The sequence below is a fragment of the Chinchilla lanigera genome, unplaced genomic scaffold (genome assembly GCF_000276665.1).
Source record: "Chinchilla lanigera isolate Chin_1 unplaced genomic scaffold, ChiLan1.0 scaffold00037, whole genome shotgun sequence".
Classification (NCBI taxonomy): Eukaryota; Metazoa; Chordata; class Mammalia; order Rodentia; family Chinchillidae; genus Chinchilla; species Chinchilla lanigera.
This window is the reverse complement of record NW_004955438.1, coordinates 3,946,093-3,961,526: the sequence shown is the minus strand read 5'-3', so window position 1 is coordinate 3,961,526 and position 15,434 is coordinate 3,946,093. Positions and strand designations below refer to the sequence as shown.

The window sequence follows — 15,434 nt, the reverse complement described above, 5'->3', positions numbered from 1 at the left end:
AACAAATCTGGAAAGACATAAAGTTCACATGTAAAACATTGTTATATTTGAAGAAATTAAGCAAAGACCCCTTGTGATTGCTCTACCTCTTTTCTACCTGCCTGCCAGGGTTGTTTTCTCCAAGCCCCTGATAAATTAATAATGATAATCAGAAGAGAGAGTGTAGCCATATTAATCTACTCATTCTATTAAATTACTTTCCCTAAAGTTTAGAAGCATTTCCTAAAAGCTGTCAAAGGTCTCTCTCTCTCTCTCTCTCTCTCTCTCTCTCTCTCTCTCAATCACAAAGCAAAATTCCACTGTCTCTCCCCCACCCCTTCTACAAAAAAGTTGTCGAGTTTTGCTTTTCTATTCACTGCAGTCCTGGCCAAAGTAAAGCCCTCTTTCTCAATGACGTCAAGATCTTTAGCAAGATTAGGCTTTCATTTCTCTATTGCAGCAATTAGCCAGGGAATGTATAAAAGGCTTCAGGGAGACTCACTGGGCTGTAGAGGGAGGCACTCTGCACACAGACAGATAGCAGGAAGGAGAAGCCAGACGGAGTGAGCGCAGGACCCAGTCGCTCCAGGAGAAGGGAGAGAGTGAGACAGGCTGGGAGAAAAGGAACAGAAAGAGTGTATAAAACGGAGTAAAGAAAGAAAAAAAACTACCACTAAAACACATTTTTAAAACTCTAGCAGTTCAAGAAAGGAACAGGCTACGTTTAAAGAACATAGAGACAATGAAAAGCTAAGGAAAATTTTGCAGTCTCTTCCACAGTCTCATAGGTGCTTGGAAATGAAAGTAGAACAACGTGTCTTTAACGGACTCTGACAGGGGTAACTGGATTAGGGACGGGTGCGCCAGTTTCTTTCTTTCTTTTTTTTTTTTTAACATCTTAAATCCTGCAAAAAAAAAAAAAAAAAAAAAAAAAGGCAGCAGCTCCGAATTGAATGAATTGATGGGCACACTCCAACTGCTGGGCTGGAGACTGAACTTGGTCGTGCCATTTCTGCTTCTTTGAAAGAGGAGACAACTTGGGCTTCCTTTTAATTTAGTTTTTCTCCTTCTCCCCCCCCCACCCCCAACCTTCCTCCTTACCTCCCCCACCCCCCATCACCACCCCTCTTTTAAATAAGAGGGTGAAGGGGAACCAGAGCGCACAAGGGGACTGACTAAGGAGGCAGAGAAGATGGGTATCCTCAGCATAGACTTGCTGATCACACTGCAAATTCTGCCAGTTTTTTTCTCCAACTGCCTCTTTCTGGCGCTCTATGACTCGGTCATTCTGCTCAAGCACGTGGTTCTGCTGCTGAGCCGCTCCAAGTCCACTCGCGGAGAGTGGAGGCGCATGCTGACCTCAGAGGGACTGCGCTGCGTCTGGAAGAGCTTCCTGCTCGATGCCTACAAACAGGTGAGCTGTGCCCCCGGGGGCTTCACCCGGGTCAACGAGCAGAGCTCGTCGGCTGGGACCCGGGGGCGCTGGGGGGCTTTGGGGCGACCGCAGTAGAGCCCTCTTTGGGGGCCTGCCTCATGCGTCTGTCCAAGTCAGCCTCTATGTTTACCTCTACACCTGTTGCACAGGTTGAATTTAGGAGTGACAGATATAGAGTCGAAATGATGCTGTGTGACCTAATAAGGAGGCTTTTAAAAATAAAGTTTATTACCATATCTTGCTGTGACTAGAGGAGAGGGTTTGTATCTGTAGAATAACGTTGGGCAAAGACAGAAAAAGAAGGAGGAGGGGATATTTATTCTGTCACTGTACACTGGAATTTTGATGTTTTGCTTGGTGGGAGGCTAGGGGAGGTGCACCAGGAAGGATGACTGAGGTAGCATTTTCCTTCTTCTTGCTGAAAAAAGAGTGTTACTTAAAACAGAGAGGTGACAAGGATACAGGCACAGCGAGTGTGCTTGGGCACTGTAACCACTTCCTTTGTTTCTGGTAGACATAAGAGTTAATGAGATCGAGGCTGAGGTGCAGCCTGCTCTATGCTGATCAGGGTTTGTGAGTCATTAGTCACTAGATATCAATTTGCAAAGGGGAGATCTGTGAACCAGCTATCAGGAATCCAGACTTTTAAGGGGAGCCAAAGTTACTTTGTGTCTCCAAGTAAAAACAAGTTGTCTTAGAAGGAACTGATAGGTCTATGTGTCATTGCAGTCTCCTGCCTCGAGCCCTGGAGCACTGCCCGCCTTACCTGAAGAAGTCATCCCCTCAGCTGCTCTCCAAAAACCAGTAGATGATCTTTGTTTCTAAGTTAAAAATTCTGGTGTTCAGCCTTTTTACTGCTCGGAGGTGCTAGTACCACAGTTTCAGCTGAGACCTTCAGATGAGAAGCAAAGAACAATTTGTCACCAGTCCTTTGTCAGTCTGTGCCCACCCCCTATGCCACATGATTCCCGAAGGCCCCCGGGGTTAGTGAGAATGAATTCACTTGGAAAAATGTTGCTACCAAAGGAGGCAATCTTGGTTTTCTCTCACAACATTGGGTGACCTTGCCAATGACCCCAAGGAAGGGGGCTTTAGAGGAATATTGAAGCCAGGTGTTTAATGAAGTGACCCATGTTCAACAGGCTGAGGCTCAGAAACAGAGATAGAAACTCAGGATAATAGAGGGGAAGGGGATGAGCCCTCCATAAGGAAACACTAGACAAGTAAAGCTAAGCACCTGGAAAATAAAAGAAGAATCCATGGCAGAGTTGTTCTACTGCAAATCAAATGTTCAGGAGGAAAATGTCTATGGTAAACTAGCTAAACCTGGCTATCATACATGTCTTTCTTGTGAAAAGCAGCCTGCAAAAGGTCTGCATTTCTGATCCTGAAGACATGTGAATTGTGAGAACTCTTAGTTAATGGAATTCCTTCATGAGAAAATGAATGGATCCTCAAAGTCCTAATAATAAAATTTCATTTATGTTATTCATGTAAAGGCAAATGAGAATTATGAGCAAGGAGACCCTGAAATAATCATTCCATTTCCACAGATGTATATATGGAATGTGAAATTTTATGTTTTGTTATAAGGATAAAATATTCAGAGGCAAGAGGAGTACACAAGTATATAAGCATCATTAATTAGGAAGTTTCCTCATTTACATGTGTGTTTTATATATTTTAGCAGATTACATGGAAATGTCAGAGGCTTGATCTCAGTATATTCAACTTTTATTTTTTTGAAAGACAATTGACTTTTGCTGATAAATGAAAAAAATCACTTCTTGGGAGAATTTTACTTATAGGCATATATGTCTAATATAAATGTCATTTCTCACATCAATTATGAAAGCTGTAATGTTACCCACATATTAAGTGAGGTGTTTTCCCATTAAGCAACTTATTGAATAGAAATGGAAAAGCAAACATATGTGTCTATAACTTTTATTATTTACTTTTACACTAATGTGTAGTGTTTCACTGTGTTGTAATAGGTTGTTGCTCACATTCCAGGAAATTGGGAAGGATGAGTGATTTGTTTTTTCATACAGCATATGGTTTGTTATTCTTCTGCATTTCTTTGTCTTTGCCTACTGACATTGTCGGTGACCAAGTTCATGACTGACATCATTATGTTTGTTTTTTAATGATTTATATAATAGCTGCCATAAACATATGCAGCCTCAGAAACTATATATCCAGAGACAAGACTGGGTTGACCATGTAATGAATGGAGACACTCAGGACCCTGAATTTTGGTTCTTTTCTGTCTTGAAGTATGGTTAGGATAATGGTCATTGTGGTGGCATTTGAGGGTCACATGAAACCTCTCAGACAGGTTGAATCACTTCATTGAATGCTGCTGTCATCTGTGCCACTGTCTTTGGGTGTGGGCGTTTCTAGAGGCACTGGAGGAGGTTCTGCCTGAGATGGCATCGCAGGATTTCATAATCTTGACTCGCAGGCTTCGGAGGTTGCCATCTCAGAAACAGCGTCGTCCAGGATGAGGGGTGTGTCCACGCGCAGTAGGACTAGACCTGCCATTTGTTGTTCTCACTTCTCCTTGCTGTTGAATGTCAGGCACTTGGAAAGATATTCAGATAAACTGGAATAAAAGGATGATCCTTGTGTTTTGCCTAGACAAGAAGGGACACTGCAGTAGAAGAGTAAAATGAAAGAATAAAATAATATTGGTCCATGAAAATATTGAAAGGGATTTAAAATTATAGTGAAGCTTTCAAAGATCATGTGGGTTCTGTGTGCGCATTTGATTGCAAACAGTCTATGGAATGTATGAGATATTCTGAGGCACATACCAGCTGTTTCCTAAGTCCCTCAGTCAGTGTCATTACCTCTGGACACTACATCCCTGTGCTGGTGCTCAGAGACTCAGACATACAACCAATAAGCAAACTGCCCTGTCTGGGAACCTGGCTTTTACCTAAATGAAGTGTAAAACTAAACACACAGTATAGATGCTGACAAGCAGTTTAGTTTCTTCACGGTTAATACTGCACTGGCACCAAAAATATATTCATTTGAACGTATAATTTTGGTTTCTGAAAGGGTCTCTTTAGCATTCTCCTTCTCTTCATTCACCTCAAGCCTTTTAACACTAGTTTCTACGATGGAAAAATGGCTCTTTTAAGAGAGAAACTGTCCCAAAAGAAAACAAAGAATGCCATAGCCAGAGCTTGTCTGTCACTTGGATAAAACACTGGGAAATGATAGGGCTTTGAGCTACATTTTCAAGGTACAAATCAAAAAGAGAATAGCCAAAAAGCAAATGGAGCTTAGAAAGAGGAGTAAGTGGTTTGTTCTTCAGCTCTGATTTATTTGGCCAGTCTGAATGCAGATGGTTAAATCTCTGCTTAATGATTGTTTGGCCATGTTTCTAAGGACATTGATGTAGCCCGGTCATTATGTCAAAGAATCTGACACTTCCTGATAGTTAATAAAGCCACTTCCAGGGCTTTGGGTAGCAAGGAGTACGTGTAACTCTTCAGTCGCATTTTTATCATTTCTGTTGCTTTTTAATCCAGAGAATATGTTATATTTTAATCCAAAAGCCTTGATCACGGTGTGGAAAAAAAAGGTTAGTAGTATATGCTCTATTTCCAGCTTCCCTTGATGAATGGTTCTTTTTTTCCTCCTTGCCCTGCATTTCACAGTCCACATGCTAAAACGGCATTATCCCTTTCCCTAGGCACCAAGCACTGTCAGTAAAATGCATCCCATCATTAAGGAATCAGCCTTTATATATACACTGCCTTTATACCCATTTTCATATTTATAAACATGTCTACTGTAACATTTGAACTTGGCTCAGAGATGCCCTCTTATAAAATTGCAGGTCCTTTGTTTACCTCCTCTGTTGATGCTGTGTTCATGCTGCTTGTGAAAACATAGGAAAGGACAATTGTCGTAGCGCAGATGAGAGAGATAAAAGTTAGTGATGACGATTATCACATTTTACGTATGTCCTTTCTGATCCTTGCAAAATAAAGGGACCCTTTGGGAACATCGGAACTTCAAGACCAATTAGTGGAAATGACGCTTCTTGTGTTTGGGCATTAAATACTGGGCAGGGTTCTCTTTAGAGCAGCTCATGCTGGCAGGGAAAGAGGTACCGACCTAATTACTCTTCCGCAAGAGTAAAAAATGCCTTTTGAATGCCTCTTTGGCAAATATGTCTCATTAAGGACAAAAAACCAAACACAAACCCTCTAAGAAGAAGAAATTAAGATGATAGGTAACTTGTGGCCAGGAGACTTTGTGTGCCGCTGTGGGAAATTAAAACAAAGTTTGAGAGTACCAGGGGATAACTTGTTTTTGTTGAGCTTCTTTCCTGCAGCCTAAATGTTATTATGGGACCAACTTTATTTTCCTCGTCATTTTGGCTCTATGTCAAGGAATACTTTTCTCCTGGGGAGAGCAAAGAATCTTCCATCAATGAAGACAATAGTGATTCTCCCATTCCTTCTCAGCAGGATTGTTAACCCAGCAAACCAAGAAATTCTCCATTTGAAACCCTGTTCTAACAGGAATTTATAAATTCTGGTCTAACAGAAATTTAATTTTCATGGTAACCACACAGTAATGTTCTTTTAAAAGTTTTTGTTGTTGTTTAGTTTAAACTTATGTTCTTCTCTCTCTATTTTGGCTAGATTAGGTTTAGTACAAATAGACAAATTGATTAGTGATATTATGCTTATAAAAGCAGACTGCTGCTCTACTTATATTTGGACTTAGGGAACATGGGTGTTTTATTTTTACTTAGTTTTATTAAGAGCATCAACTTGACCTATGCTTTCTCTCCTACCTAGTTGCCTTCAAAAATAAGGCTATCCATTTATGACATCCTAGGCTATATTAGGGTCCCATTGCTATTCAACAAAATAAAGAAGAAGGCTGGGGATTTAGCTCAGTGGCACAGGGCCTGCCTGGCAAGTGCAAGGTCATGAGTTTGATTCCCTGTACTGGAAAAAAAAAAAAAAAAAACAAAACCAAAAAACAAGCAAAAAAACCCCAAACAAAATAAAGAGGATTGGCCATAGGTCTTTTATTTATTGACCCCAGATAATCAAGATCTGATCAACAACACTGGGTGTCTTACTGGCAGTAAACTGCAGGAGGGGCCAGGATTCATGTTTCCAAATTTTTCTGCACCAACAAGCTTATCTATCACCCGAATATAATTTATGTTCACTTCATGTCAAGATTATTAAGAAGTGTAAAATTCTTCACCAATAATTCATTCAACAAAATTTTGAAAAAAATATATTTTGGAGGCAAACAAAATGTTATCCCTGTGCTGCAAGGGTGTTATGTATTTGGCAACTTTCCTAATTTTTAACTGTATTGCACTGGTCTTAAATTTTTCTGAGGCAAGGTAGTTTGTATTTTATAAAGTTTTCATTGGCTGTATTGTTCATGGTCTCTAAGGAAACTGAGGTTTGACTTTCTAGGAAAATTAACTGCAGGTAATAAAAAAATCACCTGTGCCTGAAGCATCAAATTAGATTATTCAGTTGAACTGTCAGGAATAACACAAAGATCAACAGGATTGCTGGGGTGAGAGTCTGGCTATCACAGGCCTATTTATCAAGACCACACAATTGTACATAAGTTCCGACAATGACCCCAAAGTGCAGAAAGATGTCTTCACGTGCCACAGATCTACCAGTCTCTAGCATAAAGATTATTTTTCTCCCCTGTACAAGTTGCTTACTTAACAAGAGGTCTCTGTAGAAGACTTATCCAAATCCATACAGGTCTTATCACTATGTTGATGAATATAGCATAAGCAGTACGGTTAAAAGGAGGTCTTGTAGACTCATTAGTGTTGTCTTAAGTAGGAAGGATCTAAGAGGTGGTGGGAATTCTATTCAAAAGAGCTACAAAGAAGTGTCAAAAGAAGCCACAGATTAGAAGACTTATGCCTTTAAAGTCAATATGTTTAAGTGTGAAATATATTTGAGAGCCTCCAAGGCCTGTGTAGCTCACATGAAATAATCCAGTGAAAAATGGCATAGCAGATTTCTTCATCATATAAATTAGCCAAAAAAATTAAAATTTCTCCCCAGTGGTGACTGAAATCAAACAACACCAACAGTTTTCTTTTCAAAGAAAGATTATTTTAAGATTGCTTTTTATAAAACTAATAGTACTTGTTTCAAACCTACCCTACTAGGATTTTTCAGAAGGAATAGTTAAAGTTTGTTATGCATTAACATTAAATAGAAACTTCTGAATGAAAGCCCTTGAGTGTTTTATATCTGTTTGAATTTTTGCACCTTCAACAATTCACTTCTAAGCAACTCCAGTTAATAGCAGTGTTGTATGTGGAAGTATTTATATGAGCAAAATAAGTTGATCCAGTTGAAAGTGTTTTGTAATATGAAGGGTAGTGTGTAAAAATCAATTGTACTGTGGTAAGTTGTCCCTAATGTTATTGCTTTGATTAAACCATTCTAGGGGAAGATCTGATTGTGTTAATTCAAACTGAAGTAATTGGTTCTTTTATGTTGCCTGCGTTTTATTATCAATTTATAGATACAAAGGCCATGAAATCTCTTTCATTATTCTGTGTTCAACTGTTTAAACTGTGTTCAAAGGGGGCACATAGAAAACTGCTGTCTATACTTGTACCCAAATATTTTATCATTTAACGGAGCTCCCTAATAAACTGTGTGGTAGAGAAGTATGTGGTTTGTGACATCCTAGATAAAAGAGGGAAAATCAACAAGCCAAACCACGTGGAAAAAAAGAAAATAACAAAAAGTAGGATTCTGGAATAATTACGATTTTGTTTGCTTATATTTGTTAATGGAAATTGTGAAGTTCTGATCATCAGAACCATCAGGTAAGCAATAGTGGTGGAAACCTCCAGGAAAGGTGTCAAACTGAGAGGAGCCCCAAGAGCTTCTTAGGAACATTTATTATTTCTAGCACAGGGTTTCCCAAGGAAAGGTACATTCTGTTTCACGGGGTGCAGTGGGGGTGTCAGATAGCACTAACACAGGATGGTGATTTAAAGAGCTCTTTTCACTCTGTTCCTCTCCAGTAACCATCCAGTATGAAAGGACAGGCCTCATTATCCCCATCGTACAGATGAGACAGCACTGGAAGGGTTGAATGGTGTTAACCCTGGAATCTAGTGGGCTCCAGAGTTCTAGCTTTGGTCACAAAGGAGTCCAGTTACCACTGTTCATTGCTTGAGATTAGAGAATTTAATAGCATGCAGGGAGAACCAGGTCTTGCATGTGTATTTAGAATTGAAAAAGAGACAGTATGTCCTAAGGTCATGATCATTTGCCTTAAAGCCAACTCCTTGCTTCTAACTTTTAAAATGAAGTCAATCATTGATTATATAGTGCTTGCTAAGTATGGACAGCAAACTATGAATAGTAAAGAGTATCTGCCTGGACTTCATTATGAAGTTACTGCCAGTGCTTCAATCATGAAAATAATTACCTTCAACAACCATAAGCATAAAAATACTTTTATTCTTGACAAGACACCTTTGTACTCAGATCAGTATCTTTGTCATATCTTCTAAAGGAAATAACATATCAACCTATGCTATCTATGTAGAGTGGATTGAAGCAGCAATGTGTTTAATGTAGTATTCTCTCTCTTTCTCTGTTATCTTTTTCCATTATCAGGTGAAATTGGGCGAAGATGCCCCCAATTCCAGTGTGGTGCGTGTGTCCAGTCCTGAAGGAGGTCACAGTGGCGGAAACAGTGTCCGGGAGAAGACTGCTGATGGAGTCCAGTGCCACCTTCTTGATTTTGCCAGTGCCGAGCGCCCACTGGTGGTCAACTTCGGCTCTGCCACTTGACCTCCTTTTACCAGCCAGCTGCCTGCCTTCAGCGAACTGGTGGAAGAGTTCTCATCAGTGGCTGACTTCCTGTTAGTCTACATTGACGAGGCTCATCCTTCAGATGGCTGGGCGATACCTGGGGGGTCCTCTTTGTCTTTTGAGGTGAAGAAGCACCGGAACCAGGAAGATCGATGTGCAGCAGCTCATCAGCTTCTGGAGCGTTTCTCCTTGCCGCCCCAGTGCCAAGTTGTGGCTGACCGCATGGACAACAATGCCAATGTAGCTTATGGGGTAGCGTTTGAACGTGTGTGCATTGTGCAGAGACAGAAGATTGCTTATCTGGGAGGAAAAGGCCCCTTCTGCTACAACCTTCAAGAAGTCCGGCGTTGGCTGGAGAAGAACTTCAGCAAAAGATGAAATTTAGATTAGTTGGTTAAAGGTATGACTGCAATAGAGCTATTTTTTTTTTTAAAGTGTGTAAAGGAAAGAACATTAAGAATTGAATCCACTATTTCCACTGAGTCCCACTGCTTCACTGCAAGACAGGAATTTACTTCTCAGAAGAAGATCAACCTCTAACATCTCAGTACTTCCTCCAGCGCTTCAATGGCACTGGGCTAAACAGTAGCCCCATTGCACTTCTTTTTAGTGAAAAGATCCAAGGTAGAGAGGAAGAAACCCTGATTCAGCATGTACTCATTCTAACTTGAGAAATGAGTGATACTTGCTTTGGGACCAGAAGAAAACAGTTACCTGAATAATAACTGTTAGAGAAGCTGCTGTCTATAAGATAAAGCACATTGCCTAGGTTTTAATCAGTGTGATAGAACCCAGCTGGAAACTTCTGGACTCTGTCCTCATAATGCATCCTTGAACCCAAGCCATGTGGCTAGAACTTTGGGGTTTGTTGTGTTCTAGTAGTTCTAGCCATTCAGTTCTCTGCACCAATCTACAGAGCCCAGAATTCACAGGTGCATTTGTAAATACCAGGAGTGATCCCTCCACCTGAAGGTTAGAATAATCATTTGAAATCTGAGGATTACTTTCTAGGCAGATTGGGAAAGTACTAGAAGAAAAAGCAAATTGACATGCTAGAAAAGAGGAAGCAGAAAGATTAGGAAACTTCATAGAGTTTCACCTTGAAACTATAGAAAGAGACTAATTTGCTCACCACAGAAACATAGGAACATATACAATGTAGAGAAGAAAACGCTTAACTGAAATTAGCACAAAGAAAATACATATAAAGCAAAGTATCATATACTCCTAGATTGAGGAAGAAAGGGAGATTTAAAGGATAAAAATACCACACTTACATATTTAAACTAGTGAGATTTTTTAGAAATAAATACTTTATGAAACATGTATGTGGTGCATACATTTTTAGTGGGTGAATTATATCCCATTATAATTATTAAAGGAAAAACCAGTGGGTCTGTTGGTGCCAGTCTGTTTTTCCCAAATTCCTACAGTTATTTTATGGGTTCACTCATTCAAAGTCTCAGTTTTTGTGGCAGTTGTTATCTCATGAATGCTGAGCTGAGGTTGTGGGAGCCAAGATCCTGGCCATTCAGCTACTGCCCTGTTTTCCTTCCTACACCCAGTGTAGGTGGACTATAATAAATGATAGGCATACACACCACACACACACCACACACCACCCACCACCCACACCACACACACACACACTTTCTTCACTTGCAAAATAAAAGAGTTATTTTGTGTTATTAAAATAATTTTGTAGGCTGTAATATAAGGCTATTCTTCATATAAGGAAATTTGGTAAAATGGAATTTCTATTGACATTCACACTCAGAACTGGGTCTTCCTTTAGTCTCATTAGCTGAGGTTTAATAATCCAATGCCTCAATATGATGTGATTATGATTATGTATGTATGTACACATATATGTTTCTCTTTAAAATAAAAGCAATATAGTTTTACAAATAAATAATACCTGAACATTGTAACCCTCAAAGGAATAGGGCAACCCATACCTATCAGAATTTTTAAAAATTTGAGCATACTATCAGATCACAGTATATGGATATACTTAAAACTAAAATGATAAAATCAAAAGTTCTTATAGCCATTACATTAATAAGTAAAACATAAAACTAATCATAAAAAGATTATCTCAAGGTGAGAACAAATTAGTTGGCTCACATGAGAAAATAGTTAGAACTCAGTGTGCAAGAATTAAAAGTATTTTTTTATGGAGCAACAAATCAGTGATATCACTAGCTGGTATATTGTTTAGACATTAAAGCTCCCTTGTGACTAATTTTTTTACAGCAATGCTCAAGCCTTCCAATGATCTAAGTTCTATTTAGGAAAAACACCCACAAAACAACAAAGCCAGTTTCAAAAGTGTGATGTTATCTAATAAATTGCTATCACATCATACTGAGAATAGATTATTTCTAATTTCTCAGCTGTTAAACACTATAGTCGAGGCTTATCCGTGGCCTCCTTTGATTTTTATCTTCAAAATGGTGTTGAGACGTGTGTGGTACCCTAGAGAAGCAAAATGAAAAATCAGCTATAGCCTGCCCACATCGTTGTCCTTGAAGCTCCCTTATATTCTACGTGTGTGATAGTGGAACAGGACGTCAGAGCAGCTGGTGGGGGGATGAGATTTGGCAAATGCAATGCTAGTTGTCTGGGGAAAAGTGTGATGGGAACATCACCCAGTTGTGCTGTAATTTAAAAGAAGCTGTAGGTTGTGTGTGTGTGCACACACAAGCCGTTCCCCTGGAGGGTAGTCCAGTGGAGGCATGAGGTGGAGGAAGTAGACATTAAAGACAGGCTGACTGTCAGCGGGAAAGACGTGTTCAGTAGAACCTGGAAGAAGTTCTGGAAGAAGAGTTGTGGAAGTGAATAAGGAGAAAACAGATTGAAAAAGCTCAGGAATTCTACAAAATGTAGATCGGATTGGTCTTATCAGGATTACGATAAGCCTGTAATAATGTAACCTGTCTGTCTAAGCATAAACATGTATGGTTTCCTATGATAAACTTTTAAAAAATTAACAAGAGCTCATTATTTGAGATAGAAGAAAATCAATGCTTAGCTGATACGCTCAGAGAAATTATTACATTTTCAATACGCCTCAACTATCATGTCTTTTAGAAGATATGTTCCCTTGAAGAATTATAGTTTTAATTCTCACAAGGGAAAAGCATATATAAAACTCTGAGTTCATTTTCTTAGCACCTAAACATTTCCTGCTCTAGGCTGTGTTCATAGGAAACTATCTGTTTAGCCTTCTAAGCTGAGATTGCTTGTCTAGTATTGAACTAGTTTCTGAGAAATTTCAGATATTATCATAGTAGCTGGATTTACTCAAACATTTAGTGTTTGAAAGATGTCGTGGAACTATTGAAAAATTATTTTATTTTATTGCTTACAGAAAGTATTAGTGGGATTTATCATGACTTTCTTGAATGGGCATGAGTGAAATTCATGAACAGTAATGTAGAAGCGTTTCACACAGCTATTAAAATGTAACAGACCCGCAGAGAGGCAAATTAGTCATTGTTTTGCATAGCTGAAGTGGCAGCCGTTCCCCATGATTTTCTTCATTCACATTCTGGATCTCTGGGCCTGTATCTTCACCTCATTTATAAAATGATTTACTGATTTTTGGTAATATCAACTTCTGAGTGGTGTTTTGATTTAGTTAAAATCTTCCCTCATTAACCAAGAAATGTTTAGTATCTGATTAAGGAGGGAAGAAAAGCCTATGCAGTCTTTCATTTTGTCAGAATATACTTCACGATCTGGGTTCTTGAATAAAAGTTATGGAATATGGTGAGGTCATGAGTGGAGGCTTCTTTGCACAGTATCCCAGAGGGACTGGTAAAGACAGTATTTATGACTTTGGAAAAACTCTTATATGGGTACAAAGTGCCTGTGGCAGGGCTGGTAAACTATGTTCACAGCAAGAGAAATTTACTAATTTTAAAGAGCTTCCCATTCTATGAATCATAAGAGGATGAACCTGGAAATGTATTCCACCTGACTTCTGACTGATGGTTTGGAAAGTAAATTTAATTAGCATCCTTTGGCAATTGTAAAGCTTAATATGTAGACACTGACTTTTGTCTATTGAAGGATTAATGAAAACCTTTACTAGCATTTAGAGCTTTTCAGAACATGCCTTATGTCATGTCTCTGAGTAGGGAAGATTGACAGGGATGATTCTTAATTTCAAGAGCCTTTAAAATAGGATATTACCAAAAATTAGAACTAAAATATAATTACAGCCTAATGTTGCCTCTTTTGCCTTAAAAATAGAAATGAAACCCACTTTCATTCACACTTCCGGAAGAAAACATAAGTACCAATAGCTGCTTGGCTATGGGGCCCTCTTGGTCTTATTTGGGACCTTTTATGAATGGAAGGGAGTGAGGCTGGGTGATCTAGGGAGTTGCTGAGAGGAAAAACTAGCCCTGGAGGGCTTGGTCTACTGATTTAGAAAGATTTGAACAGAAACTTCTTATGGTTGGAAGAAGACTGCTGAGTGTCACTGAGTGACTTGAGGATGAGCAAAAAAATTGGGCCACTTCCTCATGCCCTGTGTTCCAGATAGCATGCGAAACAAGGTCTCAGACTGACAGAACCATCTCTGTTCTCAGGTGAGTCTGACCCAACAGAGAGCAAACACGTACAGATATCCAAACAAGACTTCTCATGCAAGTCAGGGCTGGCTGCCTGTCTTGGGCAGCAGCACCAGAGCTCCAGGGAGTTTATTTAATATTTACTGAAACTTTGGAGACCCAGCAGATGTTTAATGAAGTCATTATTTTGGCTCAAACTATCCTCCCTCTGTCTACCTTGAAAAAAAAAAGCAAACAGGTAAACACATAAATGAAAGAAGCCCACAGAAAGGGGAGGGGAAATTAAAAAATTCTTTTAAGACTTCTTCAGACTATGTCACTCACTGGTCAGTGTGGTTTTTATGTGTGCTGCGATCAGGGGAATGTGAAGACATAAGTATCCAGTACTTCATAACCAAAGCAATTAAAAGATATTGGACAGGGAATGCTGGCCAGTTTTGTTTAGTTTTGCATCACATTATCACGGACTCACTAGCCCAGGTAATCGGCGCCCGAAGAGGGAGACTGAGATGTGCAGAGTTTACCAGTGTGCGAATGATAACTGCTAACGAAAGAGTCATCGACTCAGTTAGTGGTTGGATGTAGCCACATTAGTCTGCCTCTCCCCATCTCTGTCTCCCTAGCAAGGAGAATATTCGGGACTTACTGCTGGGTACTGGGTAAATGTGGTGAGAATGTATGTGTGTATATCTCTGCTTTACAGTTGCAGAAAAATGAAATGCTTTGGAGATTATTGGTAAAAAGAGTGTTATTATATTGGTGCTGAGTGGTATGTGTGCCTTTACAATTTGTTCTTGTATTTTAATAAACTTGGAATAAAAGAATAGAGTTACTCTTTGGTTCTATTTGTTTATTTTTAAATCACTTTCTAGACCTTACATTGGGCTGAAACCCATTTGTAGTTGACAAGGGAAAGAGAATTCATCATTCTAATATTTATTCCTTGGTATTCGTGGGCACAGAAGTAGCAATGCCAGATTATTTTAATCTCATGCTGTGTGCCAGAGTCTTCAAGGAAATCAAGACAAGTTAAAAGAAAACCTTCAGATACTTTCCATATTTATGAACAAGTCACACACAGAATTCATGGAAAGGCGCCTCTATACGAGACTGTGGAGGACTTTGTTCGGTTTACACCCCAGATTTTGTAAGTGCAGTAGAAAAACTTTCCAGGAAGTTGGAAGTTGGTTAAAGTAAAACAAACATGTTCATGCATGCACCACATATGCGCACACACACACCCACACACACACATTTGTTATGTGATCACTGGTACAATCAATAAGGATATAAATGTCAAGGAGAATGTGGTCAGTTAATAAGAAGGGATATGTTTGTAACATGGTAAATATGTTTCTTGTTTTTTAAAAACAGGAGACTTAACCATAGTACAAGTGAGACTCTGAACTTGCTAGCAATTTTTACATGCAATAATTTCAGTAATATTTGTCACATCTTATATAATATTCTAGAAATTTAATAGAAATTTAGAAAAACTTTGATAATGTTAGGTTGAGTTTCTATTCTTGCACCACCCTGTGCTAGGTGCAATGTGATCTGCAAAAAAGG

The 15,434-nt window shown here is 39.2% G+C and overlaps 1 protein-coding gene across 2 annotated transcripts; it reads left to right on the top strand.

Annotated features, from left to right (window-relative positions):
• The first annotated feature begins 477 nt into the window (after positions 1-477).
• Positions 478-14,697, top strand: Dio2 (deiodinase, iodothyronine, type II). 2 transcript variants are annotated; one of them, XM_005390230.2, is made up of 2 exons: positions 478-1,393; positions 9,085-14,697. In XM_005390230.2, the coding sequence occupies exons 1-2, from the start codon at positions 1,172-1,174 to the stop codon at positions 9,670-9,672; spliced, it is 810 nt and encodes a 269-aa protein (XP_005390287.2). In that variant the 5' UTR covers positions 478-1,171; the 3' UTR covers positions 9,673-14,697. The 2 variants fall into 2 exon arrangements, with proteins under 2 accessions (XP_005390287.2, XP_013372700.1); XM_013517246.1 differs by having other exon boundaries at positions 9,085-9,660.
• Positions 14,698-15,434: the final 737 nt, after the last annotated feature.